General features: G+C 42.3%; 2 protein-coding genes and 1 non-coding gene across 5 annotated transcripts in view; 1 reads left to right on the forward strand and 2 right to left on the reverse strand.

The window, feature by feature from the left end:
- The window catches only part of LOC109899980 (myocardin-related transcription factor A), a 63,584-nt gene extending 54,485 nt beyond the window's left edge, over positions 1-9,099 (reverse strand). Inside the window, exons 1-2 of one of the 3 annotated variants that reach the window (XM_020495663.2) lie at positions 8,952-9,099; positions 7,956-8,023 (exon numbers count right to left, since the gene is read on the reverse strand). The gene's annotated coding sequence lies outside the window, so the exon portion shown is untranslated. Of the gene's footprint in view, positions 1-7,955; positions 8,024-8,461; positions 8,800-8,951 lie in introns of those variants that run through there. The other 2 variants (XM_020495665.2, XM_020495664.2) reach the window with 2 other exon arrangements.
- A 110-nt stretch (positions 9,100-9,209) lies between these two features.
- Positions 9,210-11,836, forward strand: tha1 (threonine aldolase 1). The gene is made up of 7 exons (XM_020495670.1): positions 9,210-9,587; positions 9,912-9,995; positions 10,224-10,312; positions 10,406-10,591; positions 10,670-10,807; positions 10,945-11,137; positions 11,249-11,836. Exons 1-7 carry the CDS (start codon positions 9,308-9,310, stop codon positions 11,554-11,556), a joined length of 1,278 nt encoding a protein of 425 aa, XP_020351259.1. The 5' UTR covers positions 9,210-9,307; the 3' UTR covers positions 11,557-11,836.
- Positions 11,837-12,079: 243 nt separating this feature from the next.
- Positions 12,080-12,161, reverse strand: trnal-uag (transfer RNA leucine (anticodon UAG)). Its single transcript has one exon. It is a non-coding gene; the product is annotated as a tRNA-Leu (tRNA).
- Between the last annotated feature and the right edge of the window lie 2,233 nt (positions 12,162-14,394).

Consider the following 14,394-nt stretch of genomic DNA (forward strand, 5'->3'; position numbering starts at 1 on the left):
TGGGTGTGGCAGCATACAGCGCAAGCTGAAAAGATCGCGCCGACAGACATTGCAGCTCTACTTCTAGCTCCTTAGCAACCTTGCAGTATTTAATTTTTGTGTGTTATTTCTTATATTATTAGTCCAGGACGCTTTACATACGGTTTTACTAATTTCATATGTACAGTTGAAATCAGAAGTTTACATACACTTAGGTTGGAGCCAATAAAACGTGTTGTTCAACCACTCCACAAATCTTGAGTTAACAATCTATAGATTTGGCAAATCGGTTAGGACATCTACTTTATGCATGACACAAGTAATTTTTCCAAAAATGGTTTACAGACAGATTATTCACTATATCCCAATTCCAGTGGGTCAGAAGTTTACATACACTAAGTTGACTGTGCCTTTAAACAGCTTAGACAATTCCAGAAAATGTTATGGCTTTAGAAGCTTCTGATAGGCTAATTGACATAATTTGAGTCAATTGGAGATGTACCTGTGGATGTATTTCAAGGCCTACCTTCAAACTCAGTGCCTCTTTGCTTGACATCATGGGAAAGTCAAAAGAAATCAGCCAAGACCTCAGAAAAAAAATTGTAGACCTCCACAAGTCTGGTTCATCCTTGGGAGTAATTTCCAAACGCCTAAATGGTACCACGTTCATCTGTACAAACAATAGTACGCAAGTATAAACACCATGGGACGACGCAGCCGTCATACCTCTCAGGAAGGAGACACATCTCTAGTCTCCTAGAGATTAACGTACTTTGGTGTGAAAAGTGCAACTCAATCCCAGAATAACAGCAAAGGACCTTGTGAAGATGCTGGAGGAAACAGGTACAAAAGTATATATCCACAGTAAAACAAGTCCTATATCAACATAACCTGAAAGGCCGCGCAGCAAGGAAGAAGCCACTGCTCCAAAACCGCCATTAAAAAAGCCAGACTACTGTTTGTAACTAAACATGGGGACAAAGACTGTACTTTTTGGAGAAATGTCCCCTGGTCTGATGAAACAAAAATAAAACTGTTTTGCCATAATGACCATTGTTATGTTTGGAGGAAAAAGGGGAAGGCTGGTAAGCCGAAGAACACCATCCCAACCGTGAAGCACGGGGGTGGCAGCATCATGTTATGGGGGTGCTCTGCTGCAGGAGGGACTGGTGCACTTCACAAAATAGATGGCATCATGAAGAGGGGGAAATTATGTGGATATTTTTAAAGCAACATCTCAAGACATCAGTCAGGAAGTTAAAGCTTGGTCGCAAATGGGTCTTCCAAATGGACAATAACCCCAAGCATACTTCCAAAGTTGTGGCAAAATTGCTTAAGGACAACAAAGTCAAGGTATTGGAGTGGCCATCACAAAGACCTGTTCTCAATCCTATAGAACATTTATGGGCAGAACTGAAAAAAAATGTGTGCGAGCAAGGAGGCCTACAAACCTGACTCTTGTCAGGAGGAATTGGCCAAAATTCACCCAACTTATTGTGAGAAGCTTGTGGAAGGGTACCCGAAACATTTGACCCAAGTTAAACTATTTAAAAGGAAATGCTACCAAATACTAATTCAGTGTATGTAAACTTCTGACACACTGGCAATGTGATGAAAGAAATAACTCTACTAATTATTCTGACATTTCACATTCTCAATATAAAAGTGGTGATCCTAACTGACCTAAGACAGGGCATTTTTACAAGGATTAAATGTCAGGAATTGTGAAAAACTGAGTTTAAATGTCTTTGGATAAGCTGTATGTAAACTTCAGATATCAACCATATGTATACAAGTCGTGGCCAAAAGTTTTGAAAATGACAAAATATTAATTTTCACAAAGTTTGCTGCCTCAGTGTCTTTAGATATTTTTGTCAGATGTTACTATGGAATACTGAAGTATAATTACAAGAATTTCATGTGTGTCAAAGGCTATTATTGACAAGTGTTGACCCTTCTTTTTCAAGACCTCTGCAATCCACCCTGGCATGCTGTCAATTAACTTCTGGGCCACATCCTGACTGATGGCAGCCCATTCTTGTATAATCAATGCTTGGAGTTTGTCAGAATTTGTGGGTTTTTGTTTGTCCACCCGCCTCTTGAGGATTGACCACAAGTTCTCAATGGGATTAAGGTCTGGGGAGTTCTGGCCATGGACCCAAAATATCATTGTTTTGTTCCCCGAGCCACTTAGTTATCACTTTTGTCTTATGGCAAGGTGCTCCATGATGCTGGAAAAGGCATTGTTCGTCACCAAACTGTTCCTGGATGGTTGGGAGAAGTTGCTCTCGGAGGATGTGTTGGTACCATTCTTTATTCATGGCTGTGTTCTTAAGCAAAATTGTGAGTGAGCCCACTCCCTTGGCTGAGAAGCAACCGCACACATGAATGGTCTCAGGATGCTTTACTGTTGGCATGACACAGGACTGATGGTAGCACTCACCTTGTCTTCTCTGGGCAAGCTTTTTCCAGATGCCCCTAACAATCGGAAAGGGGATTCATCAGAGAAAATGACTTTACCCCAGTCCTCAGGAGTCCAATCCCTGAACCTTTTGCAAAATATCAATCTGTCCCTGATGTTTAGCCTGGAGAGAAGTGGCTTCTTTGCTGCCCTTCTTGACACCAGGCCATCCTCCAAAAGTCTTCGCCTCACTGTGCGTGCAGATGCACTCACACCTGCCTGCTGCCATTCCTGAGCAAGCTCTGTCCTGGTGGTGCCCCGATCCCGCAGCTGAACCAACTTTAGGAGACGGTCCTGGTGCTTGATGGACTTTCTTGGGCACCCTGAAGCCTTCTTCACAACAACTGAACCGCTCTCCTTGAACTTCTTGATGATCCAATAAATGGTTGATTTAGGTGCAATCTTACTGGCAGCAATATCCTTGCCTGTGAAGATGACGTCACGTGTTTCCTTGAAGGTAACCATGGCTGACAGAGGAAGAACAATGATTCCAAGCACCACCCTCATTTTGAAACTTCTAGTCTGTTATTCGAACTCAATCAGCATGACAGAGTGATCTCCAGCCTTGTCCTCATCAACACTCACACCTGTGTTAACAAGAGAATCACTGACATGATGTCAGCTGGTCCTTTTGTGGCAGGGCTGAAATGCAGTGGAAATGTTTTTGGGGGGATTCAGTTAATTTGCATGGCAAAGAGGGACTTTGCAATTAATTGCAATTCATCTGATCACTCTTCATAACATCCTGGAGTAGATGCAAATTGCCATCATACAAACTGAGGCAGCAGACTTTGTTAAAAATGTATATTTGTGTCATTCTCAACTTCTGGCCATGACTTTATACTGTATTTTAGTCAATGGCACTCTGACATTGCTCGTCCTAATATTTACAGTGGGGCAAAAAAGTATTTAGTCAGCGACCAATTGTGCAAGTTCTCCCACTTAAAAAGATGAGGCCTGTAATTTTCATCATTGGTACACTTCAACTATGACAGACAAAATGAGAAAGAAAAATCCAGAAAATCACATTGTAGGATTTTTAATTTATTTATTTGCAAATTATGGTGGAAAATAAGTATTTGTTCAATAACAAAAGTTTCTCAATACCTTGTTATATACCCTTTGTTGGCAATGACAGAGGTCAAACGTTTTCTGTAAGTCTTCAGAAGGTTCACACAATGTTGCTGGTATTTTGGCCCATTCCTCCATGCAGATCTCCTCTAGAGCAGTGATGTTTTGAGGCTGTTGCTGGGCAACACGGACTTTCAACTCCCTCCAAAGATTTTCTATGGGGTTGAGATCTGGAGACTGGCTAGGCCACTCCAGGACCTTGAAATGCTTCTTACGAAGCCACTCCTTCGTTGCCCGGGCGGTGTGTTTGGGATCATTGTTATGCTGAAAGACCCAGCCACATTTCATCTTCAATGCCCTTGCTGATGGAAGGAGGTTTGCACTCAAAATCTCACGATACATGGCCCCATTCATTCTTTCCTTTACATGGATCAGTCGTCTTGGTCCCTTTGCAGAAAAACAGCCCCAAAGCATGATGTTTCCACCCCCATGCTTCACAGTAGGTATGGTGTACTTTGGATGCAACTCAGCATTCTTTGTCCTTCAAACACGACGAGTTGAGTTTTTACCAAAAAGTTCTATTTTGGTTTCATCTGACCATATGACATTCTCCCAATCTTCTTCTGGATCATCCAGATGCTCTCTAGCAAACTTCAGACGGGCCTGGACATGTACTGGCTTAAGCAGGGGGACACGTCTGGCACTGCAGGATTTGAGTCCCTGGCGGCGTGGTGTGTTACTGATGGTAGGCTTTGTTAATTTGGTCCCAGCTCTCTGCAGGTCGTTCACTAGGTCCCCCGTGTGGTTCTGGGATTTTTGCTCACCGTTCTTGTGATCATTTTGACCCCATGGGGTGCGATCTTGCGTGGAGCCCCAGATCGAGGGAGATTATCAGTGGTCTTGTATGTATTCCATTTCCTAATAATTGCTCCCACAGTTGATTTCCTCAAACCAAGCTGCTTACCTATTGCAGATTCAGTCTTCCTAGCCTGGTGCAGGTCTACAATTTTGTTTCTGGTGTCCTTTGACAGCTCTTTGGTCTTGGCCATACTGGAGTTTGGAGTGTGACTGTGAAGTTGTGGACAGGTGTCTTTTATACTAATAAGTTCAAACATGTGCCATTAATACAGGTAATGAGTGGAGGACAGAGGAGCCTCTTAAAGAAGAAGTTACATGTCTGTGAGAGCCAGAAATCTTGCTTGTTTGTAGGTGACCAAATACTTATTTTCCACCATAATTTGCAAATAAATTCATAAAAAATGCTACAATGTGATTTTCTGGATTTTTGTTCTAATTTTGTCTGTCATAGTTGAAGTGTACCTATGATGAAAATTACAGGCCTCTCATCTTTTTAAGTCGGAGAACTTGCACAATTGGTGGCTGACTAAATGCTTTTTTGCCCCACCGTATATATATTTCTTAATTCCATTATTTTACTTTTAGATGTGTGAATTGTTAGATACTGCTGTACTGTTTGAACTGGGAATCAAATGTATTTATAAAGCTCTTTTTACATCAGCCGATGTCAAAAAGTGCTATACAGAAACCCCACCTAAAACCCCAAACAGCAAGCAATGCAGATGTAGAAGCACGCATTTCACTACACCTGCAATAGCATTTGCAAAAATGTGTATGTGACCAATAAAATTTGATTTGAGATGATTATTGATGTGACCATAAGGAGCAGTTTCCTGGCACTGGCTCGGGAAAAACCACAACACTCGCATGGCCAGAGAGGATTTCTGTCTTCTGAGTGTTCCAGCAGCCTGAGGAAGTAGTCTCCAGTCAGACGACACACCCCAAACGAAAAACCTTTTCTGGTCAATCTCAACAGGGTTTCCACGGTGAAACACTCTGTTTCGTCCTTCAGACCTCACATCATGAGGCATTTCCACCCAATTTACCACAACAAAACGTAATGGACCTTTATTATGGTTAATTACAGCATATGCTATTGCGGGTCTGATCGAATCATCCAATCTCCTATTGCATAACTGTAGACCCCCCCACCCCCACCAATGACCTCAACTCATCAGCGACTGCCTCACCCAGTGGTTCCCTCACTGATCTAATTGAGGCGATCATGAACGAGATCTTTGACTAGCAGAAACAGCTTCAAAAAGTCAGTGAAACAGGTCAACTTAGAGAGAATTACATTTAACCCTTTAGTGACATGTGGGAGAGAAAGACAGTCCATTGAAAGACTCATATTGTAGGCCACGTTTTCAAAGCATGGGGTGATGTCACAATGCAGTAGTAAAAAAGGCAAAAGGTCTCCTGTAGGGACAGGGGCTGGGATTATTTATTTTTTTAAATAGAGGACAAAACCCATCACGACAAGAGAGTCACACCACTACATAGAGACCTAAAACAACAACATTGCATGGCGGCAACACAGCATGGTATCAACACCACATGAGAACAACATGGCAGCAGTACAACATAGTACAAACATTATTGGGCACAGACAACTGCACGAAGGCAAGAAGGTAGAGACAACAATCATCACACAAAGCAGCCACAACTGTCAGTAAGAGTGTCCATGATTGAGTCTTTGAATGAAGAGATAAAACTGTCCAGTTTGAGTGTTTTTTGCAGCTCGTTCCAGTCGCTAGCTGCAGCGAACTGGAATTATATTTAACTATATTATTTTTTGCCGTTTATATCGTATCGTTTTTACAATATCATCTTTGCGCTAGTTGGCTGTACCTGCACTGAAACTCCAGTATTTTTCCTTCATAGCTTGTTCTGCATCAAAAAATAATAATAATAGGGAGCCACAATTTTTTTCAGCACTTTTATTTCCATGACTGATCAAAATGTGTTTTCTCATGGTTCTCTCGTCTCTCTGCAGTAGACATATGGTGAGCAATATGTTTGGACCATCACTGTATTGAATCTCAATGCATATAGAAAAGTGAGAATTGCAATACATATCACAGCAGCACCTAAGTGTCATGATAATATTGTTTCATGAGGTCCCTAGCAATTCCCAGCCCTATGCAGAAGTAGAACCAGTGGAGGAAAAAGTACCCAATTATCATACTTGAGTAAAAGTATAGATACTTGAATTACTTTCTATTAAGGTAAGTTAGTCACCCAGTAAAATACTACTTTAGTAAAAGTCTAAAATTATTTGGCTTTAAAAATACTTAAGTATCAAAAGCAGAAGTAAAAGTATAAATACATTTTAAAAATCCCTTATATTAAGCAAAGCAGACAGCACCATTTTCTTATTTTTTTTTAATTTACGGATAGCCAGGGGCACACTCAAACACTGACATTATTTACAAAAGATGCATTTGTGTTTCTTGAGTCCGCCAGACCATAGGCAGTAGGGATGACCATGTATTTTCTTGATAAGTGCGTGAATTTCACAATTTTCCTGTCCTGCTAAGCATTCAAAATGTAACAAGTACTTTCGGGTGTCAGGGAAAATGTATGGAGAAAAAAAGTACAATATTTTCTATAGGAATGTAATGAAGTAAAAGTAGTCCAAAATATAAATAGTAAAGTTAAGTGGAGATACCCAAAAATATACTTAAGTAGTACTTTAAAGTATTATTACTTAAGTAATTTACACCACTGAGTAGAACTCAAATAGGCTAAGATGGTGTGTCACAAAGAAATACTCCACAATGTGAACTAAGAACTAAACATTTGGTGGATGATGTCATAATGCAGCAAAACACAAATGTCACAATGCAATGCATCACAATGTAAGTCAAGAACTCAACATTCTTGAGTGTGGATGAGGTCATAGTGCAGCAGTAGAACTTGAATAATGTTACAATGCAAGATATGGTATGGAGTCACAATAGAACACATCACAATCAATTCAATAGGTGGCGTAATGTCATAATAACAATGTACTATCAGAACATAGTCAAGTTTTGGAGGTGAACGCAATGTCACCATGTTGTTGATCACAATCCTTGACACCCAAACATCAATATCAGGTTTTCGTATTATACATCATCACAAAAAGATATATGATCTGGATCTCTGATGGTTGTTTTGGCATTGCCAGCACCTCTCCTGTATGAGGGTTATTGTTGAAACATGTAGTGCATTGTGCTAACATAATGGCATTGGGAAGGGACAGTTCTCTGGCATTCCTCCAACTGCACGCCTACACTACTCTGTGCAGATCTGTGCTCATCACGTTCACAAAGTAACACAGCAGGCATGCCTCCCACCTGGCTGGAATGTGGGTTTTGCATCTTAGAAGTGCAAAACAGCTACTAATGAATAGGAACACTGACTGTTAGCAACCTTCATCTGTCACCAGTTTGTCTCAGGAGAAATGCACAGTGATGATGTATTATAGCTATATCTAAGTTACATTCATCAATGGAAGGTAAATAGAGATCTAGCTTAGCTCTGTTCTGACAACAGGAAATTAGTGATTGCACTGGATGTTTAACAGGAAATGTGAGCTTACCTGTTCCTCTAAATACTCTAAATCAAATGAGAGGGTTTTTCCATTTCAGCACACAGTTGGGATGAGTGCTGAAGGAGAGGAAGGGAAAGAGAGTGTCTTTAGTCCAAGCACATTGCTACAGTTAGGCCTACTCTTCATCAATAATTTGTTCCATCCCCATCTTGATGCATATCATCATTCATGACATGAATACAAACTATTATTACACGGACCTGGTCAGCTTTCTAGCTATTTATGTATGTGTGTATGTAGATGTATGGTGCAACATGATGGCCTGATCACTTAGTTAAAACGTCGGTATCAAAGGCAATGTATATGATTAGACAACCAAATCCACAGTTAGCTATTGCGCTAACCACAGATGTCACGACAGTTGTCATCGGCTCATGTGGCAGCTAGCTAGCAAATAACGTAGCTAATGTTACACAATACCCTTTGACAACAATACAATAGCTAACGTTAACTAACTAGCTAGTTTGCTAGATAGCTACGCAGTGGGAGCTCACCTGAATGGTCCAACGCAGAACTATTGAATAACGAAATCCAATACTTCCACAGTTGCAAACAGAAAATGGTTTTATGTGAATATATCGACAGTAAAGATATCTAGACAAGTGTCCACCTCCCCCGCTCCAGACAGTTAGCTACAATAAATAGTTAGCTTAGCATCTGATGCTAGCAGCTACCTGTCAGTCTAGTCACGCGGTGGAGCCTGTGGCTTTCAACCAAATTGCAAGGTATCTTTCTCTGTGTCGTGAATGTATTATTTAAATGAATGCGTATTCTCGTTAGCTACTTATCATTTTAGTTATTAATGTTGTTAACGAGGTTACACGGCTTTGGCTTTAGTGGTGCACCACTTCGACTCACAAAGGAAACTTTGACCGGAAAACCCTCTTCTCAGCTAGAAATGCACATCCGTAATTCCTTATAGTTAGCAAAAACTTGAAGTATCAAAGCTATATTACAACAAAAAAGTATCAAATATATACTCACATCTAACCACACGACTGGATGAGATGTTAACTGCTTGGGGAATAATATAGACTAATGTATGGCATACATGTATTTGCTTTCTGGCATTGTTTTTGCATGAAGAGAAGTTGAATTAATAGACATTAAACCCAGGGTTGGATCATGGCAATGAACTCTTTCTGTGTTGTGGGCTGGTGGAGTAAAATACATGTTCTGTGGCGCCACCTTCTGGGATATTTCTGATCTTTTTCCATTACTCTGGCCTGGCAGCCACGGGAGATCGAATCAATGATTGTCGAATACAACGATCCAAAGTTCACAGCTAAAACAATGGATGAGTGAACTGGTTTTCTGCGGTGCTCAAAACGACAGCAAACATGTTTTTAAACACGTTAAAGATTCCGGCCCGTGCCTTGTTGCAGTGTGTAAACCGGGGTGTCATCTCACCAAAACATCGCGTGGGGCTTGGACGAGGACCCTCTCGACTCTACTACGAGACCGCTAAACCAGTGGACCCTTCCATGTCCGGGGCATCCTCTGCCCGGACAGTGGACCTCCGTAGCGACACCGTGACCAAGCCTGGAGCGGCCATGCGTCAGGCCATGGCAGAGGCCGAGGTTGGGGACGATGTATTCGGGGAGGATCCAACAGTAAATGGTCAGAGAAATTAGATGATGTATGAGTTTTGGCAAGCATATGGAGTTGCTTAACTGATTTGTAAGAAGGTGCTCATCATTATGACCTGATTATTTTATACTTATCTTTCACCGATCAAAGTTCTGGCCGATTAATAAAAGTATGTAAAACAGTGTAATAAGAATTTTGTAGGGAAGTGCATGGGGTGCACACACTGCATAATTCATTAGTGTGGTACTGTGATCTGATTGCACTGACTTGGACCTGTGTGTATTCTTTTATGATGCATCCTTTCCACTTTTATGAACCTGATTTAATTTGACAAATTTGTGTGGGCATGTACAGAGCTCCAGAAGATGGCTGCAGAGGTGTTTGGGATGGAGGCAGCTCTCTATGTCCCATCTGGAACCATGGCAAACCTCATAGCAGGTGAGAGAAATAACTAGCTGTGTGTGTGTGTGTGTGTGTGTGTGTGTGTGTGTGTGTGTGTGTGTGTGTGTGTGTGTGTGTGTGTGTGTGTGTGTGTGTGTGTGTTGGTGAGAGGAGACTGGATCTGCAGTGGGTTTACATCTGATCTTTCTACATAGCTGTGCAGAAGGTGGATCAACATAGTAGTAATTGTGTAATATTTTTTGGGTGTGTTTATGTGTTGTCAAGTAATGGTGCACTGCAAGGAGAGAGGAGACGAGATGATCGTTGGAGATCTGTCACACCTCCACATCTACGAGCAGGGAGGGAGTGCTCAGGTACAGTGAACACGCACAGATTACACACATAGCCACTGCACACATAAATTTAAAGTGCACACTAAAAACACGTGACTGTAATGTGTGTGTCAGCTGGCTGGTGTCCACTCCACCACGGTGACCAATCTACCTGACGGGACCTTTGACCTGGATCAGCTGGAGTCCAAGATTCGCCATGGTTACCCCGACGCCCACTACCCCTGCTCACGCCTGGTGTGTGTGGAGAACACACACAACATACAGGGAGGCCGCGTGCTGCCCCTACCCTTCCTGCAGGAGGTGCGTGTGTGTGTGTGTGTATCCCTCTTGCAGAAAGGTATGGTGTTGTAACTGCTTTGTTGTGTGTCTCTCCCTCAGGTAAAGGCGCTAGCAGACAGATATGGTCTGGCTGTACACATGGATGGAGCAAGAATGATGAATGCAGCCATTGCCCAGAAAGTCGCCCCATCTACAATCCTACAAAACACACACACCGTCAGCGTCTGCCTGTCCAAGGTCAGAACACATTTACACACACACACACCATCAGCTGGAATTATGTATTTGTGAGATAGACACGGTGTGTTACCTGCTATGTGTTACCTGCTGTGTGATCCTGCGTATGATCCTGCGTATGATCCTGTGTGTTGCAGGGTCTGGGTGCTCCAGTGGGCACCATGCTGGCTGGCCCTCAGGGCTTCATTTCCAGGGCGGTGCGTTGTCGTAAAGCCCTGGGCGGAGGGCTGCGCCAGGTGGGAATTCTGGCAGCCGCTGGCAAGCTGGCATTGGGGGACATGATCAACAGGCTGGAGGAAGACCACCGTCATGCCAGGACCTTCGCACAGGGTGGGCACACAAACACACAAATGTACACCTGCAAGACACACGTGGACTTTCTATTTCATCATATATTCTTGACCACTCTGTCACAACCTCTGTGTATGTGTGTGTGTGTAGCTCTGTTGGAGTGCGACCCTCCTCTCTACGAGGTCGACATGGCTGCTGTAGAAACCAACATCCTGCGGTTTCGTCTGCGGGACGCCTCGTTGACCCCAACAGAGTTCTGTGCTCTGATGGCTGCGGTGGCGGAAGGCGAGCAGGCCACTATGGGGCAGGGGGTACGGGTACTCATGTTCCCCCACATTGGAGACTCTGTCAGGGCCGTCTGGCATCTGGGCATCTCACTGGAGGACACTCAGCTGGCCATCCAAAAGCTGCAGTTTGTGGCCAGGCAACACTCTCAGAAGAGGCTCAGGGCCCAATGAAGCCTCGCATAGATTTAACCCCAACATGGCGAGCTGCTGGTTGGGCCCCTGATCATTAATCTCTCATTTAGAGGGATTCACTTGAAGCACTTTGTGAAGAGTTGATTTTTAATTTGGATTATTTTATGAATAATATGTATATTAATCATAACAGCTTTTCATGAATTTAAATACAAGTACTATACTTTATTTTGGGAATATGTTTCTTATACAGACGTATTTCTTAGAGGTAAGTCTTTCTAACTAAGAAACTAATAAATTATGGGATTGTCAACAAGCAGCTGCTTGATGAGTGAGTGTTCTCATTGAAATGTAATGACTATGAAACGCCACAAGATGTCACTACAGGTCTTTGTCATGGCCGTTCTACCACGAAATGGGTGGTACTACTACTATCACCAGTCTATGCAACAGTCCAGAGACTTTTCACATATTTTGTAGTTCACCTGGATTACCAAAAGCATATAACTCGTAATACATTGTTCGACCTGGTTGAGAAAGAAAAAACAACATTAAAATATTCTGGCAGCGGTGGGATTCGAACCCACGCCATCGAAATGACTGGAGCCTAAATCCAGCGCCTTAGACCACTCGGCCACGCTACCGTCATAATTTATGATTCTAACAAAAGAGAATTTGAATACAACATAGCTATAAACAGACAATTATTAGTTCAAAAGTAAAACAATAAACGAGAGTTTCTTTTGGAGACGACCGAGACATCATCCGCTATCGGTGACAAATGCGTGTGTGAGGACTCTGTTGAAATGAGACCGAGAGCTCGCTAGCGGGTTGGGGGACAGTGTTCAGAGGCATGGCAGTGAGCGGACGCAGGAGCCCCCATGGAGTGGCAAGCACATCAATGTGCTGGAGCTCAGGGCAGTTCGCCATGACCTCTCTGGGTTTGGAAGCCCCTGCTCACGATTCGCCGGCAACAACACTTTATACGTTCCCACCCGTAGCTGTGATACGTGATCACAGCTACGCTAGACAGGGTCAGTTTTAAGGGCCACTGGCTGCTCCTGATCGCCCCATAACTAGCCGAGACGACCATAGTTCAGCCTTCTGTTGTCCCTCCTCTCCGGGACCCCATAGCAGCTGCCGCTAAGACCCGACCTGCTCGCTCAGGCTCGGGGGACGTTCTGGCATCCGGACCCACGCCGCCGCCAGCGTTGGGTTTGTTCCCTGGAGAGGCTTAAATTATCATGTCTAGCCAGGGCATCCTCCACCAATGCATCATATCAAATGTGGTGGGGCATATTCTGTATTTGGTGTGAGGGTCATACTGTATTTTTTTGTTTGTTAAATATATACAGTACCAGTCAAGAGTTGACACACCTACTTATTCAAGGGTTTTTCTTTGTTTTTACTATTTTCTACATTGTAGAATAATAGTGAAGACATCAAAACTATGAAATAACATATATGGAATCATGTAGTAACCAAAAAAACAAATCAAAATATATTTTAGATTCTTCAAGGTAGCCACCCATGCCTTGATGATAGCTTTGCACACTCTTGGCATTCTCTCAACCAGCTTCATGAGGTAGCCACCTGTTAACAATTAACAGGTGTGCCTTGTTAAAAGTTCATTTGTAGAATTTCTTTCCTTCTTAATGCGTTTGAGCCAATCAGTTGTGTTGTGACAAGGTAGGGGTGGTGTACATAAGATAGCCCTATTTGGTAAAATACCAAGTCCATATTATGGCAAGAACAGCTTAAATAAGCAAAGAGAAACGAACATTGACTGAACATTGACACATGAATGAACATTGACACTTCACTTCAATGAATTACCATTGAATTAATCCAAATATAATTTCAAAATGTACAAATAATCAAACTTGTATGTAAATGTTAGACATCTTAGTAGGTAGGCTTTACTACTAAAGCATAATTTTGGTTGAAAAAAAAAGTCCATACCAGATATGGTCAACCTTGCTCCACTCCCTGATCTACTGGGTGAGCAGACTTCTACTCCAGCCCAGCAATAATACACATTGATAAGTTAAATCAGGTGTATTAGTGCTGGGCTAGAACAGAAGCCTACACACACAGCATACTTCCAGGAGAACGATTGGCCTGCTACAGTGTAATACATTTGTAGCCTACATTACATTGTGTGTGACTTTCAACTGTATTGTTGTATACAACATTTGCTAACATAAGTACACATACAAACCATGGCAAAAAAAGGATGTGCAAGCAGTCTCTTGGGACATTTACTGGGGACGCTTGATTGGCAGAACGGCTTTCACAGCTCTCCATATCTGAGGACAGACATCATTGAAACAGGCTTAATTTTAATACAATTAGACAGCCTGACTATTATCGCTCTGTCTGTCTTCTTAGTTTTCCTCTCTAGGGACTAAAACTGGGGAATATTTTCATGTCATCCCACAACCTGCCCTGTCCAACTAGTACATTTGGAGCATGAGTTTTCAATTTACAATGTTAAATAGGCCTACATCAATTAGGGCTGACGCCATAGGGACTGGTTGATTGTTTGGTCGATAGTCTGTTGGTCGAACTATGTTTTTTTAGTCAAGCAGTGGCAAATATATATTTAAAAAAATTATGGCACCTGTTTGATTCACGCCTGTGGAGGCCGCGGGGATTGCACATCAGTATCACATTTACCATTAATGACCATAATTTGTCATCTACAATTCTTGTTTGGTTATGGTCATTTCTGTTAATGCATTCAATATATAATTATTACAGTCTTACCGTTGTCATTGTAGGAGTGGACACGTTGTTTGCAGAGCACACAACCTAGGCTACACTTGTGAGAAAAGTTTTGGTTTATTTCATTCCATTTATGAGTTGTCAATTTAT

This window comes from Oncorhynchus kisutch, linkage group LG11 (genome assembly GCF_002021735.2).
Source record: "Oncorhynchus kisutch isolate 150728-3 linkage group LG11, Okis_V2, whole genome shotgun sequence".
Classification (NCBI taxonomy): domain Eukaryota; kingdom Metazoa; phylum Chordata; class Actinopteri; order Salmoniformes; family Salmonidae; genus Oncorhynchus; species Oncorhynchus kisutch.